The sequence below is a fragment of the Dermacentor variabilis genome, chromosome 2 (assembly GCF_050947875.1).
Source record: "Dermacentor variabilis isolate Ectoservices chromosome 2, ASM5094787v1, whole genome shotgun sequence".
Classification (NCBI taxonomy): Eukaryota; Metazoa; Arthropoda; class Arachnida; order Ixodida; family Ixodidae; genus Dermacentor; species Dermacentor variabilis.
In genome coordinates, this window is record NC_134569.1 from 100,570,646 (window position 1) to 100,586,549 (window position 15,904).

Genomic DNA, 15,904 nt, shown 5'->3' on the forward strand with positions numbered 1-15,904 from the left:
TCCATACAGCAGAAAAAAGGGCGAAAAGCCAGTGGTAGCTTGTGTGGCCGTATTATAGGCATACGTGACGAAAGGCAAAACAGTGTCCCAGTTACTGTGATCCGAGGCGACGTACATAGTCAACATGTCACCGAGTGTGCGGTTGAACCTCTCTGTCAAGCCGTTCGTTTGCGGGTGGTAGGCTGTAGACTTGCGGTGAACGATGCTGCATGCAGCGAGAAGGGCTTGGACGACTTCGGACAAGAAGACACGTCCCCTGTCGCTGAGCAGTTCGCGTGGTGCGCCATGTCGAAGAACGAAGTTCCGCAAGATGAAGAACGCAACTTCGCGCGCAGAGGCTGCCGGGAGTGCGGCAGTCTCGGCGTAGCGCGTCAGGTGGTCGACACCTACAATTATCCATCGGTTACCCGAGGAACTGCAGGGAAGTGGCCCGTATAGGTCTATGCCGACGCGATCGAAGGGCCGAGCCGGGCAGGGCAGCGGCTGTAGCTCACCAGAAGGACGCTGTGGAATTTTACGCCGTTGGCACGCCGTGCAAGCGCGTACGTACTGGCGCACGAAGTGATACATGCCGTGCCAGTAGAAACGCTGCCTTAGCCGAGTATACGTTTTCAGAACACCGGCGTGACCATTATGAGGAGCAGCATGAAAATAAGCGCATATGTCAGAACGCATGTGTCGTGGTATCACCAGGAGCCATTTGTGACCATCAGGCAAATAATTTCTGCGGTAAAGAACGTTGTCGCGGACAGTAAAGTGAGCGGCTTGGCGACGAAGTGTTCGAGAAGAGGGTGTGGCGGATGGGTCGTGGAGGAAATTCAGCATAGTTGAAAGCAGGGGATCCTTACGCTGCTCGTCCGGCATATCAGCGACGCTGAAGGCTGACATGGATGCGAAGAGCGGAGACACTGAAGCCACATCACAAGGTAGCGGCGATCGGGAAAGCGCATCGGCGTCAGAGTGCTTTCTGCCCGATCGGTAGACAACGCGGATATCATATTCTTGTAAGCGGAGTGCCCATCGCCCTAGGCGACCTGACGGATCCTTCAACGAGGACAGCCAGCAAAGTGAATGGTGGTCGGTGACAATGTCAAAAGGGCGACCATATAGGTATGGACGAAATTTGACAAGCGCCCAAATAATGGCCAAGCACTCCTTTTCTGTTACTGAGTAGTTGGCTTCTGCCTTCTTTAAAGTGCGGCTCGCATACGCGACGACGTACTCGTCATAGCCGTCTTTCCGTTGTGCGAGGACTGCACCAAGTCCGATACCGCTGGCGTCCGTATGTACCTCTGTAGGCGCTGTGGGATCGTAGTGTCGAAGAATCGGTGGCGAAGTAAGTAGGCGACGTAGTTGCTGGAAGGCTTCGTCACAGGAAGTTGACCACGCGGAGATGCCGTTGGTAGCGGTAAGCAAATTGGTCAGTGGTGCGATGATAGTCGCGAAATTGCGCACAAAACGCCGAAAGTAAGAGCAGAGCCCTATAAAGCTGCGGAGCGCCTTAAGAGTAGTGGGCGTCGGAAACTCTGCGACCGCGCGAACCTTGGCTGGGTCAGGAAGCACGCCGTCCTTCGATACAACGTGACCCAATATTGTTAACTTGCGAGCAGCAAAACGGCACTTTTTGATGTAAAGTTGGAGGCCAGCAGAGGTGAGGCAGGTCAGTATCTCATGCAAGCGAACGAGGTGCGTCGGGAAATCTGGCGAAAACACCACGATATCATCAAGGTAGCACAGACATGTTTTCCACTTGTAGTTGCGAAGGATGGTGTCCATCATACGCTCGAAAGTAGCGGGCGCGTTGCAGAGCCCGAATGGCATTACGGTAAATTCGTACAAGCCATCGATGAAAGCTGTCTTCTCACAGTCATCATCTGCCATCGGCACTTGCCAATAGCCGGAGCGAAGATCCAAAGATGAGAAGTACTCCGCGCCTTGCAAGGAGTCGAGGGCGTCATCTATCCGAGGCAGCGGATAGACATCTTTACGAGTGATCTTATTGAGTCGACGGTAATCAACACAGAAGCGTATTGACCCGTCCTTCTTGCGTACTAATACTACAGGAGACGCCCAAGGACTGTGGGAAGGGCGAATGACGCCACGGTGCAGCATGTCGTCGACCTGCTCGTTGATGATCTTTCGCTCGGCTGCCGACACGCGGTATGGTCGCTGGCGTAAAGGAGGATGGGAACCAGTGTGGACGCTGTGAGTGACGGTTGCCGTACGCCCCAGAGATAGTTGGTCACAGTCAAACGACGAGCGAAAATTCTGAAGAAGCGCGAAGACTTGTTGGCGATATGGAGGCGGCAGATCGGCGTCTACGACAGATTCAAGAACGTCTGACGACGACAATGATGATGATGATGTGCACGGCACGGGAGAAGTGAGGGCGTCGAGTTCATAACAGGCCGTGTCGTCGGAAACATCGAGAATGTGAAGCGGGTCAAGGGGCTGAACACGACCGAGTGATTCGCCGCGCAGTAACGTCACATGGTAGTGAGACGGGTTACACACAAGCATTGAGGATAATCCAGACTCAGTGGTGAGTACGGCAAATGGGAGAGGTAGGGCCTTGCGACGTAGAAAAATCGGCGATGGTGTAAAAAGTACTGTAGCGTCTGGCGCGGTAGAGCAAGAGACGGGCACAAGCACACACATGTCGGGTGGTATGTCCGTGTCGGACACAATAGTGAGCTTGGAGGCTGTTTGTTCAGAGGCGTCAGGCAGCGGGGCATCGGCAAGCGGGAAAAGCGCTACTTCGGCCCGGGCACAGTCGATGATGGCACGATGGTGAGACAAGAAGTCCCAGCCGAGAATAATGTCATGCGAACATGATGACAACACGAGAAATTCAACAACATAGACAATGCCGTCGATGACCACCCTTGCAGTACATTGAGCGAGCGGGGCTATATGCTGCGCAGTCGCGGTGCTTAGAAGCATACCAGACAACGGCATTGTGACCTTATGGAGGCTGCGACAAAGCTTTTCGTCGATAACAGAAACTGCAGCCCCAGTATCAATAAGCGCAATTGCGGCGGTTCCTTCGACCAAAACGTCCAATAAATTGCGTGGCGACTGTGCAGGCCTTGTAGAAGTCGCGAAGCTTGCAGTTCGTGCCTGCGGAACTGCAGCAACTAGTTTCCCTCGCTAGGTGACTGGCGGCGACGTAAGGGGGAAAGTGAGCGACGACGTGGTGATGGCGAACGATGGGTGCCGACAGGGCGTCGAGGAGGCGGCGAAAACTCGTGGTCGGGAAGCATCGCATGCCCGGTGGTATCGTGGGAATAGGCATATCCAGGTGGTGCGACAGTAGCGTTAGCAGCTGGCATACGACGATGGCAGAAGCGCGCAACGTGGCCGGCGACACCGCAAGCGAAGCATATGGGTCGGTTGTCGCGTGTGCGCCAAGGGGTCTGAACTGGGCGTCGAGATGGAACGGCAGGCGACGCGGGAGGAGGTGCAGCTTGAAGTCGCATTGGCGCCGGAAACGAGAACGTCGGCGGCGCAGGTCGCGCGGCGACTTCGGCATAGGTCAGAGGTGCAGCCACGGGAGGGCAGGGTTGGGCGAAAGGTAAAGACCCAGCAAGTTCCTCGCGAATGGCCTGCCTAATGGGAGCAGCCAGAGATGTGTCAGGCTGGGGATGTCCTTCGTTGAGAGGCAGCATAGACAATTGGCGCGCCACCTCCTCACGAATGAAATCCTTAATCTCAACAGAGAGCGATGCTGCTGGCGTGGTGTGTGAGCGAAGCGTGAGGCCCGAGAGAGAGTCGCCAGGTGCGAGAGCGCTGCGCGCAAGGACCCTCTGTCGACGCAGCTCATCGAAGCTCTGGCAAAGAGTGACGACAGCTGCGACAGAAGTAGGGTTCCGCGCCAGGAGCATTTGAAATGCGTCATGACAGGAACAATGCACATGACAGGAACGGCAGATGCGCCAAGCGGATTGTTGGGAGCGTCGTTCATAGTAGCGGCTGGAGCAGATGTTAAAGTTCGGCTGCGAAGTTCCAGGGTGAGGTCGGGGAGTGCAGCACCTTCCACCAAATGTAATAAGATGATTTATTATGAGGCACTAGGCCCAGTCTAGTAGCACTGGCAGTAGACGAAAGCTGATCACGCGCACAGCCGACACAAGAGCGCCTTCTTCGTCTTCGTCTTTACCACACTCGCATCAAATTTTTATATCAGCTGTACCATGGTCACTACAAAATAGCGCGTGAATGTTATTTACCAGAGCCCCCCATGCGCTCTGCTCGTACAAACCACAACAAAACAATTAAGCAACCATTTAGTAACGTTAACATCCATCAATATTCTCTTTTTCCCCATGCATTTTCACTATGGAATAAATTACCCGAAGAAGTAGTTAACGCTAATACAACAGAGTCGTTCGTTCAGCTTTCAAATAATCTTTTCTTTGACCTCTAAATTGCCGCAATGAAAGCAGTTTCTTTTCCGTTACGCTTTTTCATTGTTATTTTGTTTACGTATTGCACTGTTGTATGTTCATGTTTATTTCTGTTACGTATAGTGTTACAATGATGTATGTACATGTTTTGTTGTGTTCTTAATTGCGAATTGGCAGTTGTAATTTACGTTGTTGTATGTACCCACTCCTGCTTGGGCCCGAATAGGGCCTGCAGTATTTGTAAATAAATAAATAAATAAAATGTATATATATATATATATATATATATATATATATATATATATATATATATATATATATATATATATATATATATATATATATATATATATAGTCATATCATAAGAAGCCAACAAACACTGACACCAAGGACAACATAGGGGAAATTACTTGTGCTTAATAAATGAAATAAAGAAACGATGAATTAATAGAAATTAAAGTGGTTGAAAAAAACTACTTGCCTGCAGGTGGGAACGGAACCCACAATCTTCGCATTTCGCGTGCGATGCTTTACCAATTGAGGAACCGCGGCACTGTTTTCCCATCCACTCTCTTGGGTATTTTTATGTGTCCTAACAGAACCCTGTGAGCGTTAGCCAGAAAGTGAATGGAAAAACAGCGTTTGGTGGCATGGGAAACAGGCATGGGTGGCATGGTGGCAGATATTGGTGACATGTTTTATCATTCGAGTGTTCAGACTGGTAAATTCTAGATGCGGTGCAACTTGACTTGTGTGCATAATTAACGAATGTACGTTAATTAAAATTTCAGTAAGTGATCTTAGGTAGCTAAAGAAAATCATAGTTTGGAGCCTGTCATCGAGATTATGCAGCCGAGTGAAGAAATTCTGAATAAACATGCTCCTGTAAGAGCTATGCGAAAAACATTTTCGAATTGAATGCTCCCGCGAAGTGTAGCAGACGCAGAAAAAATGTCCGTAAAGCCACATTAAGCACAGCGCTTCAAGAATGGACACAATGGAGGGACCACACGCACAAACTGCGCTGACTAACAACTTGAAGCGCTGTTCTTTCTGTGACAATGAACCTACTAGCTCGTCAGTCAATCCTTGCACATCTCTAACGTCAACCTGATTCCACCTAGCATTTTGTGATGTTGTCATCAATAGTGTGGTTGAGTGAGCAGGTTCTGGTTTAGAGTGCCGTAAGGCGCACATGTCTTGGAGGTGCATTGTCCGAGAGAGTAGGGCAGCCAGTTTGGTGGAAAATGCCACAATACTACTTACATTACAATCTGTGGCTTGTAAACTATTGAGAAAAACCCAGGAAAATGTAGGGGATTTCTTTAGTCTAAGATAGAGGAAAACTTGCTTCAGAGGTTGACAGCACTTGGATGTAGCCCGCAAGAAAGCTTGTCACCTATTTCTTACATTTATAAGAGACAATTATTTGCTAGACTAATTGTAAGTACCTCAGTTTGTGTGGGAGAGACGCTCAGGCAGAGCATCTGAGGGTAAACGCGTCTGAAGCAACAATACCCCAAGCCCCAGGTACCTAGGTAATGTATCAAATTCGAGGTACAGAAATATATAACAGAGAATGTCACGAATGAACCACCGGTGTGATGGAGGCCACAATAAAGACTTCCCACCTTGTTAATATTTTCGTTGGCCTCAGCTCCAACGCTGCGCGCGCAATGCCGTTATTAGCCTCGTTGCCTGTTACAAGATGTGTATAGGTAGCAACTGTAGAACTACAAGAAACACTGAAAAGGCTTTTGAATTATTTCATCACATATTTCTTGAAAAAGTACAACATCGCGTCGTATTATTAAAAAGGTGCATCTTGATTCCATGAGCTAAGTTAGGTGACAAACCTGAAGGTATATGTATTCTTTATGCCCGGATTTGGCAAACTATTTATTCGTCAATAGTTGGTGTACGTTGCAACTGAGAAATACATTTTCATTTTTTTCTGTTTAATCGTCTCCGAGATGCATAAAAAAAGTTATATTTGTTTCCACTACAAATCTATGGTGTATGAAAGCTCATTTCTTAATATTTTGAACACATCCCATTCGTGGGTAATTTGTGTAGAACATTGAGAGCCTGAATTAAGAGTCTATTTTAAAAGTAGTTTAAGTTTTACGTTTTTTAAAAAAGTAAGACAACTTTATTTTAAACCAGTCGAGCCAGCTGTCTTACGAGACAATTGGCACGTTTTGCATGCATTTGTACAATGAGGCCATGGTGGAACTGCCCCTTCTTACCGGTCGCTAGTGTAGCCAATAAAAAACTGCTTTCAGGAAATTCTTGTCTTATCTTTCCAACCAGTCAGCTCCTCTCTTGCCACCACCAACAATGAGTATGCTTTCGAACAGAATTCTGCTCGCGTCTGGCGGTGCAAAGAAACTGGAGTTCTACTCATTGACTGTGACAAACAGGGCCACATCAGTAATGTTGAACGGCAATTGCATGCTCTCGTGCACTGAGGTAAGTCATCCTGTAGGCAACCTGGGCATAAAAAGGTATAGATAAAGCAACTTATGCGGTTTATCTGGCTGCGATGTGCAAGTGTTCTCAAATACAAAGGCCACAATGTAGATCCCTGCTCTTACAGCCAGTTAATCCTAATACTACCCCTTTCTTTTTATCCTTTGCATGAAACATTAAACTTGAAGATAGTGTACATCTTGTGCTACAGCTGGAATACTTGGTGGCGAACGCCATTTGCACGAATAATTGCAAATATACATTTAGTAAATCACCAGAATCCATTAAATCAACTTATCGACATAAATTTCTTTATTTAGTGCATACTGCAGACTCAAGGTCTAAGCAGGGTATGCATAAATATGAAAAAAATATAAACCTACAACAGTAAATATTTACTAACACGTTAGAAAACAACAGAGCGATATGTTATAATGCGCAGTCCAAACAGTTCCAATCATTATTGGTGCTTGTGAAGTAATTAAAGCAAATCCCATGTTAAAATATGTAGATTAAGCCTATCTGGGCTGAAGTCACGTCAATACGACAAAAGCTTTTTGATATATGTTACCAATACGTGGGGAGCAATACCCAATACCCAGCACTCTTGAAAAAGAGATACTAAAAAGGGAATTACGGGTGTAGTTGGTAAATTTACCACCCATTAATGGCACTGGGCTTTTACGTTACGTTGGATGATACGAGTATCGCATTTCTAAATGCAAGTGTCTTAATTTTTGCATGAATGTTGCTGTACGGGTGGCAGGAGTTGGTCAAGCAGCGATAAATCAGTTTTTATTGCGACCTTCTGTCGCTTCAGTTGATTACATCAGGCGAAAATTGATAAAAAATGATTTACTGGCCATTTACTAGCGTCGACATTTTATACTAATTGTAGGTGTCGTCTTCATTAAGTAGTTAGTAGGGTTCACCTAGTGAAAGGCAATACCACCGTATCCTGTGGTTATTACGCTGTGTAGTGGCAGTCTTATATAGAGATGCTTAGATAAACTATAGTTTCTATCATTACGTGTGATCAATAGTTATGTTTTACGTTGCGGCACGCACATGTGCGCATTTCCGGTGTACAAATAGATATTGACAAGTTTGCTCATTTAGCCAAATATATGAGGGCGCGCCGGATCAACCGGCTCTCCAAAAAATTATGGATATATATACTCATATGGTTGTTCTTAGACACATGTTGCATAAGTTATTCCGATCATTTTTCCCGTTTGTTTTCTGTTACTTCCTTTACAGTGCCATTTGTTAGAGACATCCTAATGTTCCTGTCGTGGTTCTTTCGTGCCATTATTTGATGGAGGTATAGATGTCACTGAACTGCGTGACAATGTGGTTCCGTTTTTTCCTTTGTTTTCTTGTTTTCGCATACGTGTTCATAAAGCACGGTTAGATGCAACAGCGACCTAATTATTTCTTGGCAATGGAAGTCCCGCTTGCGAACAAAGAAAAGCGCTCCTAACTTATTTGGGTACCAAATAGCCGTATAATGGTAAAATTACTATCTATCGCTCGTAAACTAACTACCCGTGCTAGTAGTATGCCCTATATCTTTGGGGTAGTAAATGGAACATCCAGCGACAACACTGACTACCTTATTGGAATATTAGCTAACTTAATGACACGCAGTTATTAGCTTTAGTTTAGTAACGGACATGACCCTGTTTTCTAAAAGTGAGGCGTCCCGCTTATTCGCTCCGAGAAACACCCCCCATAAGCTGCGCGGCAAAAGGCGGATATCTCGCGTAGACTATCGCAGGTGCAAGCACCTAAATAATTAATAAGACATGACACACTGATGGTTTTTTCATGGTGTTTCTAGCCATCCTCGCCGTACCAAAGGGATGATGGATGCTGCATCTACACTGAAGGATCCATGCATGACGTGGCTCGGGACATTATTTCTAAGCGGGTAAGCACAACGTTGCAGAATCGTAAGCGCGCTTCAAACATTTTTGTCTCGCGGAAAAGAAAAAAAACATATAGGTGCGGTGGGTGCACTGGGTAGCTGCGGAACCTTGACGACGGTTCGATCGCATACCTCACCGAGATTTCCCTCACCGAGGGAAAAACGGCAGCGTCCCAGAGCAATGGAAGACCGCCAACGTCGTCCTGATCCCCAAACCCGGCAAGGCTCCGAACGTTGACAACCTCCGACCGATCTCTCTCACCTCCTGCGTTGAGAAAGTGGCGGAGCATGTCGTCCTCAACAAACTAAACAGATATCTCGAAGAGAACAACATCTATACTCACAACATGATTGGCTTTCGTGCCGGCCTCTCGTCGCAGGACGCCATGAAGATGATCAAACATCAAATCATCGACGGCAGTACCAGAGACACCAGGGCCCTGCTCGGACTCGACCTCGAGAAAGCGTTTCACAACGTTCTCCACGAATACATTCTAGCCTCCGTGGCAGACCTCGAGCTGGGCCCCAGACTATATAACTCCCCTTATATAACTATAAGGGGAGGAAAGCGAAGCTGCGGATCGGCGACTTTGTTTCCGACGAGGTGCTCCTGGGCCCACGGGGCACGCCGCAAGGCTCGGTCATTTCTCCTGCTCTCTCCAACATCTGAATGATCGGCCTCTCGAGGAATCTGGCCCAAGTTGAAGGAATCAAACACACCATCTACGCAGACGACATCACCATCTGGTGCACCGGCGGTAGCGAAGGGCAAGTGGAAAGCGCCATGCAAGAGGCGGTAGACGTCACGGAGCAGTACCTGCTACCCACCGGACTCAAATGTTCCCCGACCAAGTCTGAGCTTCTCCTTTATAGAAAAGAAAAAGGCCGCAGACCCAAGGGCTGGAAACCGGTCTCAGAAAGTGACATTCACCTGTTCACTCGGAGCGGTGACCCGATACCCAGGGTCGACACCATCAGAGTCCTGGGTATGTTTATAGAATCACGCGGCGACAACGGCACTGCGTTACGCAAGATAATTGCGAAAACCAACAATGCTTTTCGCCTTGTCCGAAGGGTCACGAACAGACATCGTGGCCTCAAGGAGGACAACCTGCTTCGGCTCATCAACGCCTTTGTGCTGTGTCACTTCACCTACACGGTGGCCATGCACAACTGGCTCAGAGCCGAGTGGGAAAAGCTTAATGCCCTCATTAGAAAATTCTTCAAGAGAGCCCTCGGGCTGCCCGTCAGAAAGCATACAGAGGACCTCCTTCGGCTCGGCATACACAACACCATGGAGGAGATAGCCGAGGCTCAGGAACGGGCCCAGCTAACTCGGCTGTCCACCACGCCGGCCGGCAGGCGTATCCTCGAGGAGATCGGACTCGCAACAACCAAGAACTTCGCTGAAGACAGCCAAATCCCCAGAGAAATAGGGGAGAAGATCGTGGTCGCCCCTTTGCCCTGCAACGTTCATCCCGTTCACAACGCAGGTCGTCGCAAGGCAAGAGCATACTAAAGCAAGTAAACAGGGACAAAATCGCAGCAAGCTTCATGGACGCAGCTGCATACCGAGACGGCAAGGCTTTTGCGGTTTCCGTCGTTGACACGCTGGGCAAAGTTATCAACTGTGCTTCCGTCCGGACGACGAACCCAGAGGTGGCCGAGCAAGTGGCCATTGCACTCGCCATGCAAGATGGTCGGAGAGACAGGGTGTATAGCGATTCGAAAGCCGCCATCAGGGCATACCAGAAAGGCCGGGTAGCCCGGCAGGTAGTTCAAATTCTGAAAGGCGCCAACACGGCAACACCTCCATGCACTCGATCCTTTGGTTCCCTGCACACGTCGGGGCGATTGAGGGGGTTCCTCTGAACCTCAACGAGTCTGCCCACGAGGCTGCGCGTGGCTTTACCGACTGCGCTGCCCTCGGATCGGGCGACTCTCTCCCCGGACACAGAGACGCTCCTCTCACACACAACGAAATCACTAAATTCTTCTACTTAGAGAGAAGGGTTTTCCCCCCACCTCACTCCAAGTTAAGCAGGCCGCAGGCGGTCACACTAAGACTTCTGCAAATGAACTCGTACCCAAATCCGGCGTCCCTTGATAGCATATATCCCGAGATTTATCCGAATTGTTCTTGCGTGGCCTGCGGTGAGGTAGCTGCGTTGCCTCATACGCTCTGGGAGTGCGGGTCGCTGGGCCCGAAGTTCACCAAGGAAGAGTGGGACGCGCTCCTGCGAAGTCGCGTCTTTGAGGACCAAATCCTGGCCGTCCAGCGCGCCCGCTATCGGGCCGGCAGACTAGATCTGTCAGTCCCGTCGTGGGATTAGCCGGGTGCGCGTTTTATCGCGCTTTGCTAGACGAAATAAAAGTTTATTCACTCACTCACTCACTCACAACGCAGGCATATATTACTCCCTCCAAATGATGCTCTCAGATACGCCGACTTATCAATGATCCCCCCTCCTACCACACCTATGGACACTGAATAATAAAAAATAATGATTCAAACATATTCTCGCCGTTGCAGATTCAGCAGGCTGCATTTGCAAACTGCAACTTAACTTCTAATTTGCGAGCTATTATCTGCTGCTTAGAGGCGTATGCAGAGTTTTCAAAACGCAGCACGCTGGTGCTGGAAGCTCACCATTCGCTTAACTATGGCCGATTGGAATAGTCGATACAAAATCAAGTTTTCAGATGGCGCATACTCGATGCCTTCCCAGAGAAGTAGTTCCTCACTTTTGCGTCCATTGCCGGTGCGAACAGGTTGCCCGTTTCTCTGCAAGTGTGACCTTAGCTCGGGCATTTAAAGGCATGCAATCTATCATCGCACGCACAAAATATAGTTTCCATCATTTACAAACATATTTTGCATTGGTGACATCCCAGTGATGTTTTATGGACACTGTAAATGGTTGTAGCAGTATGCAGCTTACCTGCACATGCAAAGCCCATCTTTTCTTAAGTTCTTCTTTTATAGGTCTATCAAATGACACAAATTCATCGTGTGGCAGAAACTAATAGCATAATCTTGACACTCTGAAAGCGTATCAGGAACGTGCTCGGAAACCACAGTGTTTTCACTTCGGGAAAACATTTCATACGCGATTGTTAAATGTTGCTCCATGTAATCTCGCTCTATTAACCTAGTGATTACTGCAATGATCTATTTGTCATTGCTTGTCAGTGCAACTAGAGCAACTCCAAAGAGAACGGCTTAAATATATAGCAGCTGTTCAATAATTTCCGGATGATCGAGCAACAACGCCATGTATGATCACACATTACAAACTCTTTAGCTTATAAGTTTCTAGGTAGATCGGCCCCTTATCGACTTTTAGGTAACAGTCCCGCTGTATAAGTAGGACAAATCTAACTGGCAACGAGTACCAGTAAAATTTCGACTGCTTCGAGACATGGCGACCTAAAGAGAAGAAATCCCGATCAGATGTGAAAGTAGAGTACTTACGCCATCGTCCAATAGATTAATTACTACATTATATTTGTTTAAATGTTGAAACATTACCAGAGTCCTTAAATAATTCTTAGGACTCTACTACCTGACCCCAAGTGTTTTTCTAAGGACACTTATATTTAGTGATTGGTATAATTGTGAATACTGGTCCAAAATTGATTGTGCTTGTTCAGAAGTTCATTACGCAAGTTCTCTCAGAAGTATTCGTAAGCTCCACTTCTTGCCGTGAATTTTCATTCCTAACACGTTTATTATTATTGACTCGTTAGACGCTTCACGATATTATATGATTTACCATACAGGTCATCGTTTGTTTACAGACCGTGACAACTGCGAGCCCTCTAACAATCTTGAAAGAATATCATTTTCTATTTTCACAGAAAAAGTGTTTTGCAAGGTTCTGTAATTGGCAACCAACGACAAATGATGACTGTTTTAATGACCAACTTTAAGTTGTTCATGTTTCAAAGCATACAGAGCACGATGCGTTCTTTGTCTGCGACCTGCGGGACATAGCCAAGAAGGTCGACCTCTGGAAGGAATGTCTTCCAAGAATCGAGCCTTTTTACGGTAAGCTACTTTGTCTGTTTTCTCTGTAAAGACAACGATAGCTTTTACATTGCGATAGAAATTATACAGACACTTTGAGCGCATTTTCGCCATAGCCGTCACCATCGCCGTGCGTTCCGTTATAAAGTCCAAGGGCGAGGACAATGAGCGTAACACGCTGATGCGCTCCCGGTGCATATGCAAGCATGCGAGGGCGACCAGACGTGAATGATGGCTTCATGCGCGCCGTCTTATCGCATCAGGGAAGAGGGTGCGAGTCTCTTCTCGCAGCCCACCAATCCCATCGTTCGAGCACGATCGAGCGCACACGCGGCCCACGCCGTACCTTGGAGTGCCAGGGCGTAGTGCAAGAGCGAAAGGGATCAGCGGTGGGTTCAATGGGGCAAGGGGTCGGTTCATCCGCGCTGTCTTTCTACACACGCAGAGTATCAGCGGGAGGACGTAATCAGAGTTTCGGAGACGGGGCATAATTGAAATTGGGAAGCGTGCGGCAGAGCGAAATTTTGACTTTGGGACAACGACAAGTGTTCGTAGAGCTGTCTGCGCTCCTTACGATACCAGCGTTGGGAGAGCGAGTGCTCGAATCTTTCACTGAGAGCTCTTCATATTTGTACGCGAGTAGCACCATGCCGGTGCAGTTCGTAAGCGAAGGTTTAGTGCAATTAATAATGCCTAAAGAAATGCCCACGTTCTTTGAATATTACTCATATTTCTTCATTCCAATATTAATCCACGATTTGAATCTTAAGATTTGAATCTTAATCCAATTTCTTAATCGTTATCTTTGAAGCTTAGTAATCTTTCGTGTAGATGTGTAATATTCCGCTATCGCTATAAATACTTCGCCTTTCGGAGCGAAGTTGCGACGTTTGACCCTGGAAGCCTTAGATCTGCAAACGACAGGTCCCAGGTGCCGTGTAAAGATAGTGAATTATCTTTTTTTGCACTATGTGGGTGGGCTAACCGTTGAGCGGAAGTACCGAATATGGCGCCTTTAGCGACTTTACACTTTCGGTGCTCGGCGTATAAACAGAGCCTTGAAGCTCTGTTAACACTTGTGGATTTCTTAGAATATCGGCATTGCCTCAAGCCATTCTTGCTTATCGCTTGCAATTTTGCAACCTAGAATAAATGAACAGGATTCCACAATTTTTGAGAAAGGCCAAAGGCTGAAACTTCAAGACGATGTCCACTCTAACTCATTCTCAAAAGCTCCAATCACCCGGCCAGCAAGAACGACAACGTATTTACGTATCACCGTGTCTGCAGGCCATAAAAGGCCACAAGCAACGAAATCAAAGCGAGCATTCCAGTGAAAAGCAGACAATGCAAAGGCGCCATAGGAAAGTCGTCGCGGGTATTCTATGGAGGCTGACAAGAAAAAGTGCAGTTTAGCTTCTGGCGTAGTAGTGACATAGTTTTCGGCTCGTATGTAGAAAAAGTTTGGAGGAAGTGAAAAGTCAGTGATATTTTCCCGAAAAAAACTCAGTGTGTCCTGGTTTTTTCATTCAAATTCATCTGCAGCTATCAAGGCCTGTCGAGACCCTGTGCTATTGAACGTCCTCAACAATCTAAACGTCAGCTTCGACTGCGCCAACAAGGTATGCAAGAATGAGTATGACGACTCTCCTATACATTTAATCGCGAATAAGTACACTTGATTCATATGGTAGGAAGCATAATTGCCGCAAATAATTACGCCATTTGGTCCTTAAGGAACGTCGTTTAAATGGAGAGGGATAAGCTGTTAAGGGTTCTCGAATTAAAATTTTAATTACATAAATTTATTTGGTTAATCCAGCTATTATTAAACACTTCGAAGCTGTTAGTTTTCACAGGACACTGGGAAGAGGTCCGCTGAAAAATATTGTCTATGAATATTTTCTTCACCTCGCTTAGTAATATTTGAAGGTTCTTACCAGGTAAAACTCGTACTTATATATGCAAACACGTAGATAAAGTTTAAAATCAACTGGTAATGTCGGCGGCATCACAATGGTGAAATGATGATGGAAAGAGTAGTTCAGTTGCTGTTTTTATTTCTTTCGCTTCTGCTTTACTGCGCAGCGCTAAATAACGAAATTCATGGGCGTTGTGTTGCACCCTCCAGTGCGTAACAGCGCCAGTGCATGTGATATGATCTTCTTTTTCGTGTATGGCTGAGCTATCTAATGACCAATACGCACAACTTCCTTAATGCAGAGAGTTCAGTTGTGGCTGCTAGTGCTTCCATATTAGCTCGCGTCAAACAATTTATGCTGTTGCCATTTGTTTGTCTGTTTGCGAGAATTGGCACCTATAGACAGCTTGACATAAACTCTAGCCTTGAATATTTTGCAATAATGCAAAGCCTTTAACAAAGCGAGGACAGTGTAGGACACTCATTGCCACCGTTTGCTAAAGCTGCTTTTATCTGTTATCAACGCGACACGCCTGTTATATAGTATGAGGCACACGTTGCAACAAATGATCCTAGTAAACGCCGCAAAGGGGCCCGAGAAGCCAAACAGGCCACAAAACAAAACGTGCATTATAATGTATTTGTTGTCTTAGAGTAAAAAAAACACTTAGAAGACTGCCAAACGATGATTTATAGAGTATATAACGTAATATTCCGCTCGATAATCAAAAACGATCGTGCTTTTTTTACTTTAGATATTCAGTTATCCCCCATACTAAGATATGTTTTGTGCTCCATTATTACATGTCTTATCTGCTTCACTTTTCTTTTTAATATACAAGCGCTACATTACAAAAATTATGGAGGTCAGACGGACGTGTTGGAATCCGCGCGATGCGAAGCTTTAGTCCAGCAGTGCACATTAACTAACAGCAATCCATAAAATTGTTGGCTTTCGTCCTATGCAACACACAAACTTATACAATGTTCATGTTTACACACCACAATGGTCTTAACTTTAACCTCATGCGATATTTATTTTTATGCACCACACCGTTCCTAAGCTAAGCCGAAATGCGAACAAAGTGCTCAGCGTGATACGTCTAAGCAGTGATGTCAACTGGACGCAGGCCTTGTATACTGC

At 46.7% G+C, this 15,904-nt stretch overlaps 1 protein-coding gene across 1 annotated transcript in view; it reads left to right on the top strand.

The window, feature by feature from the left end:
• Positions 1–6,741: 6,741 nt before the first annotated feature.
• LOC142572404 (ornithine decarboxylase-like) overlaps positions 6,742–15,904 on the top strand; it is a 79,913-nt gene continuing 70,750 nt past the window's right edge. The window contains exons 1-4 of the mRNA XM_075681498.1: positions 6,742–6,879; positions 8,723–8,812; positions 12,761–12,860; positions 14,385–14,461. Of these exons, the coding sequence (XP_075537613.1) occupies positions 6,748–6,879; positions 8,723–8,812; positions 12,761–12,860; positions 14,385–14,461 (399 nt within the window). The 5' untranslated portion in view covers positions 6,742–6,747. The remainder of the gene's footprint in view (positions 6,880–8,722; positions 8,813–12,760; positions 12,861–14,384; positions 14,462–15,904) is intronic.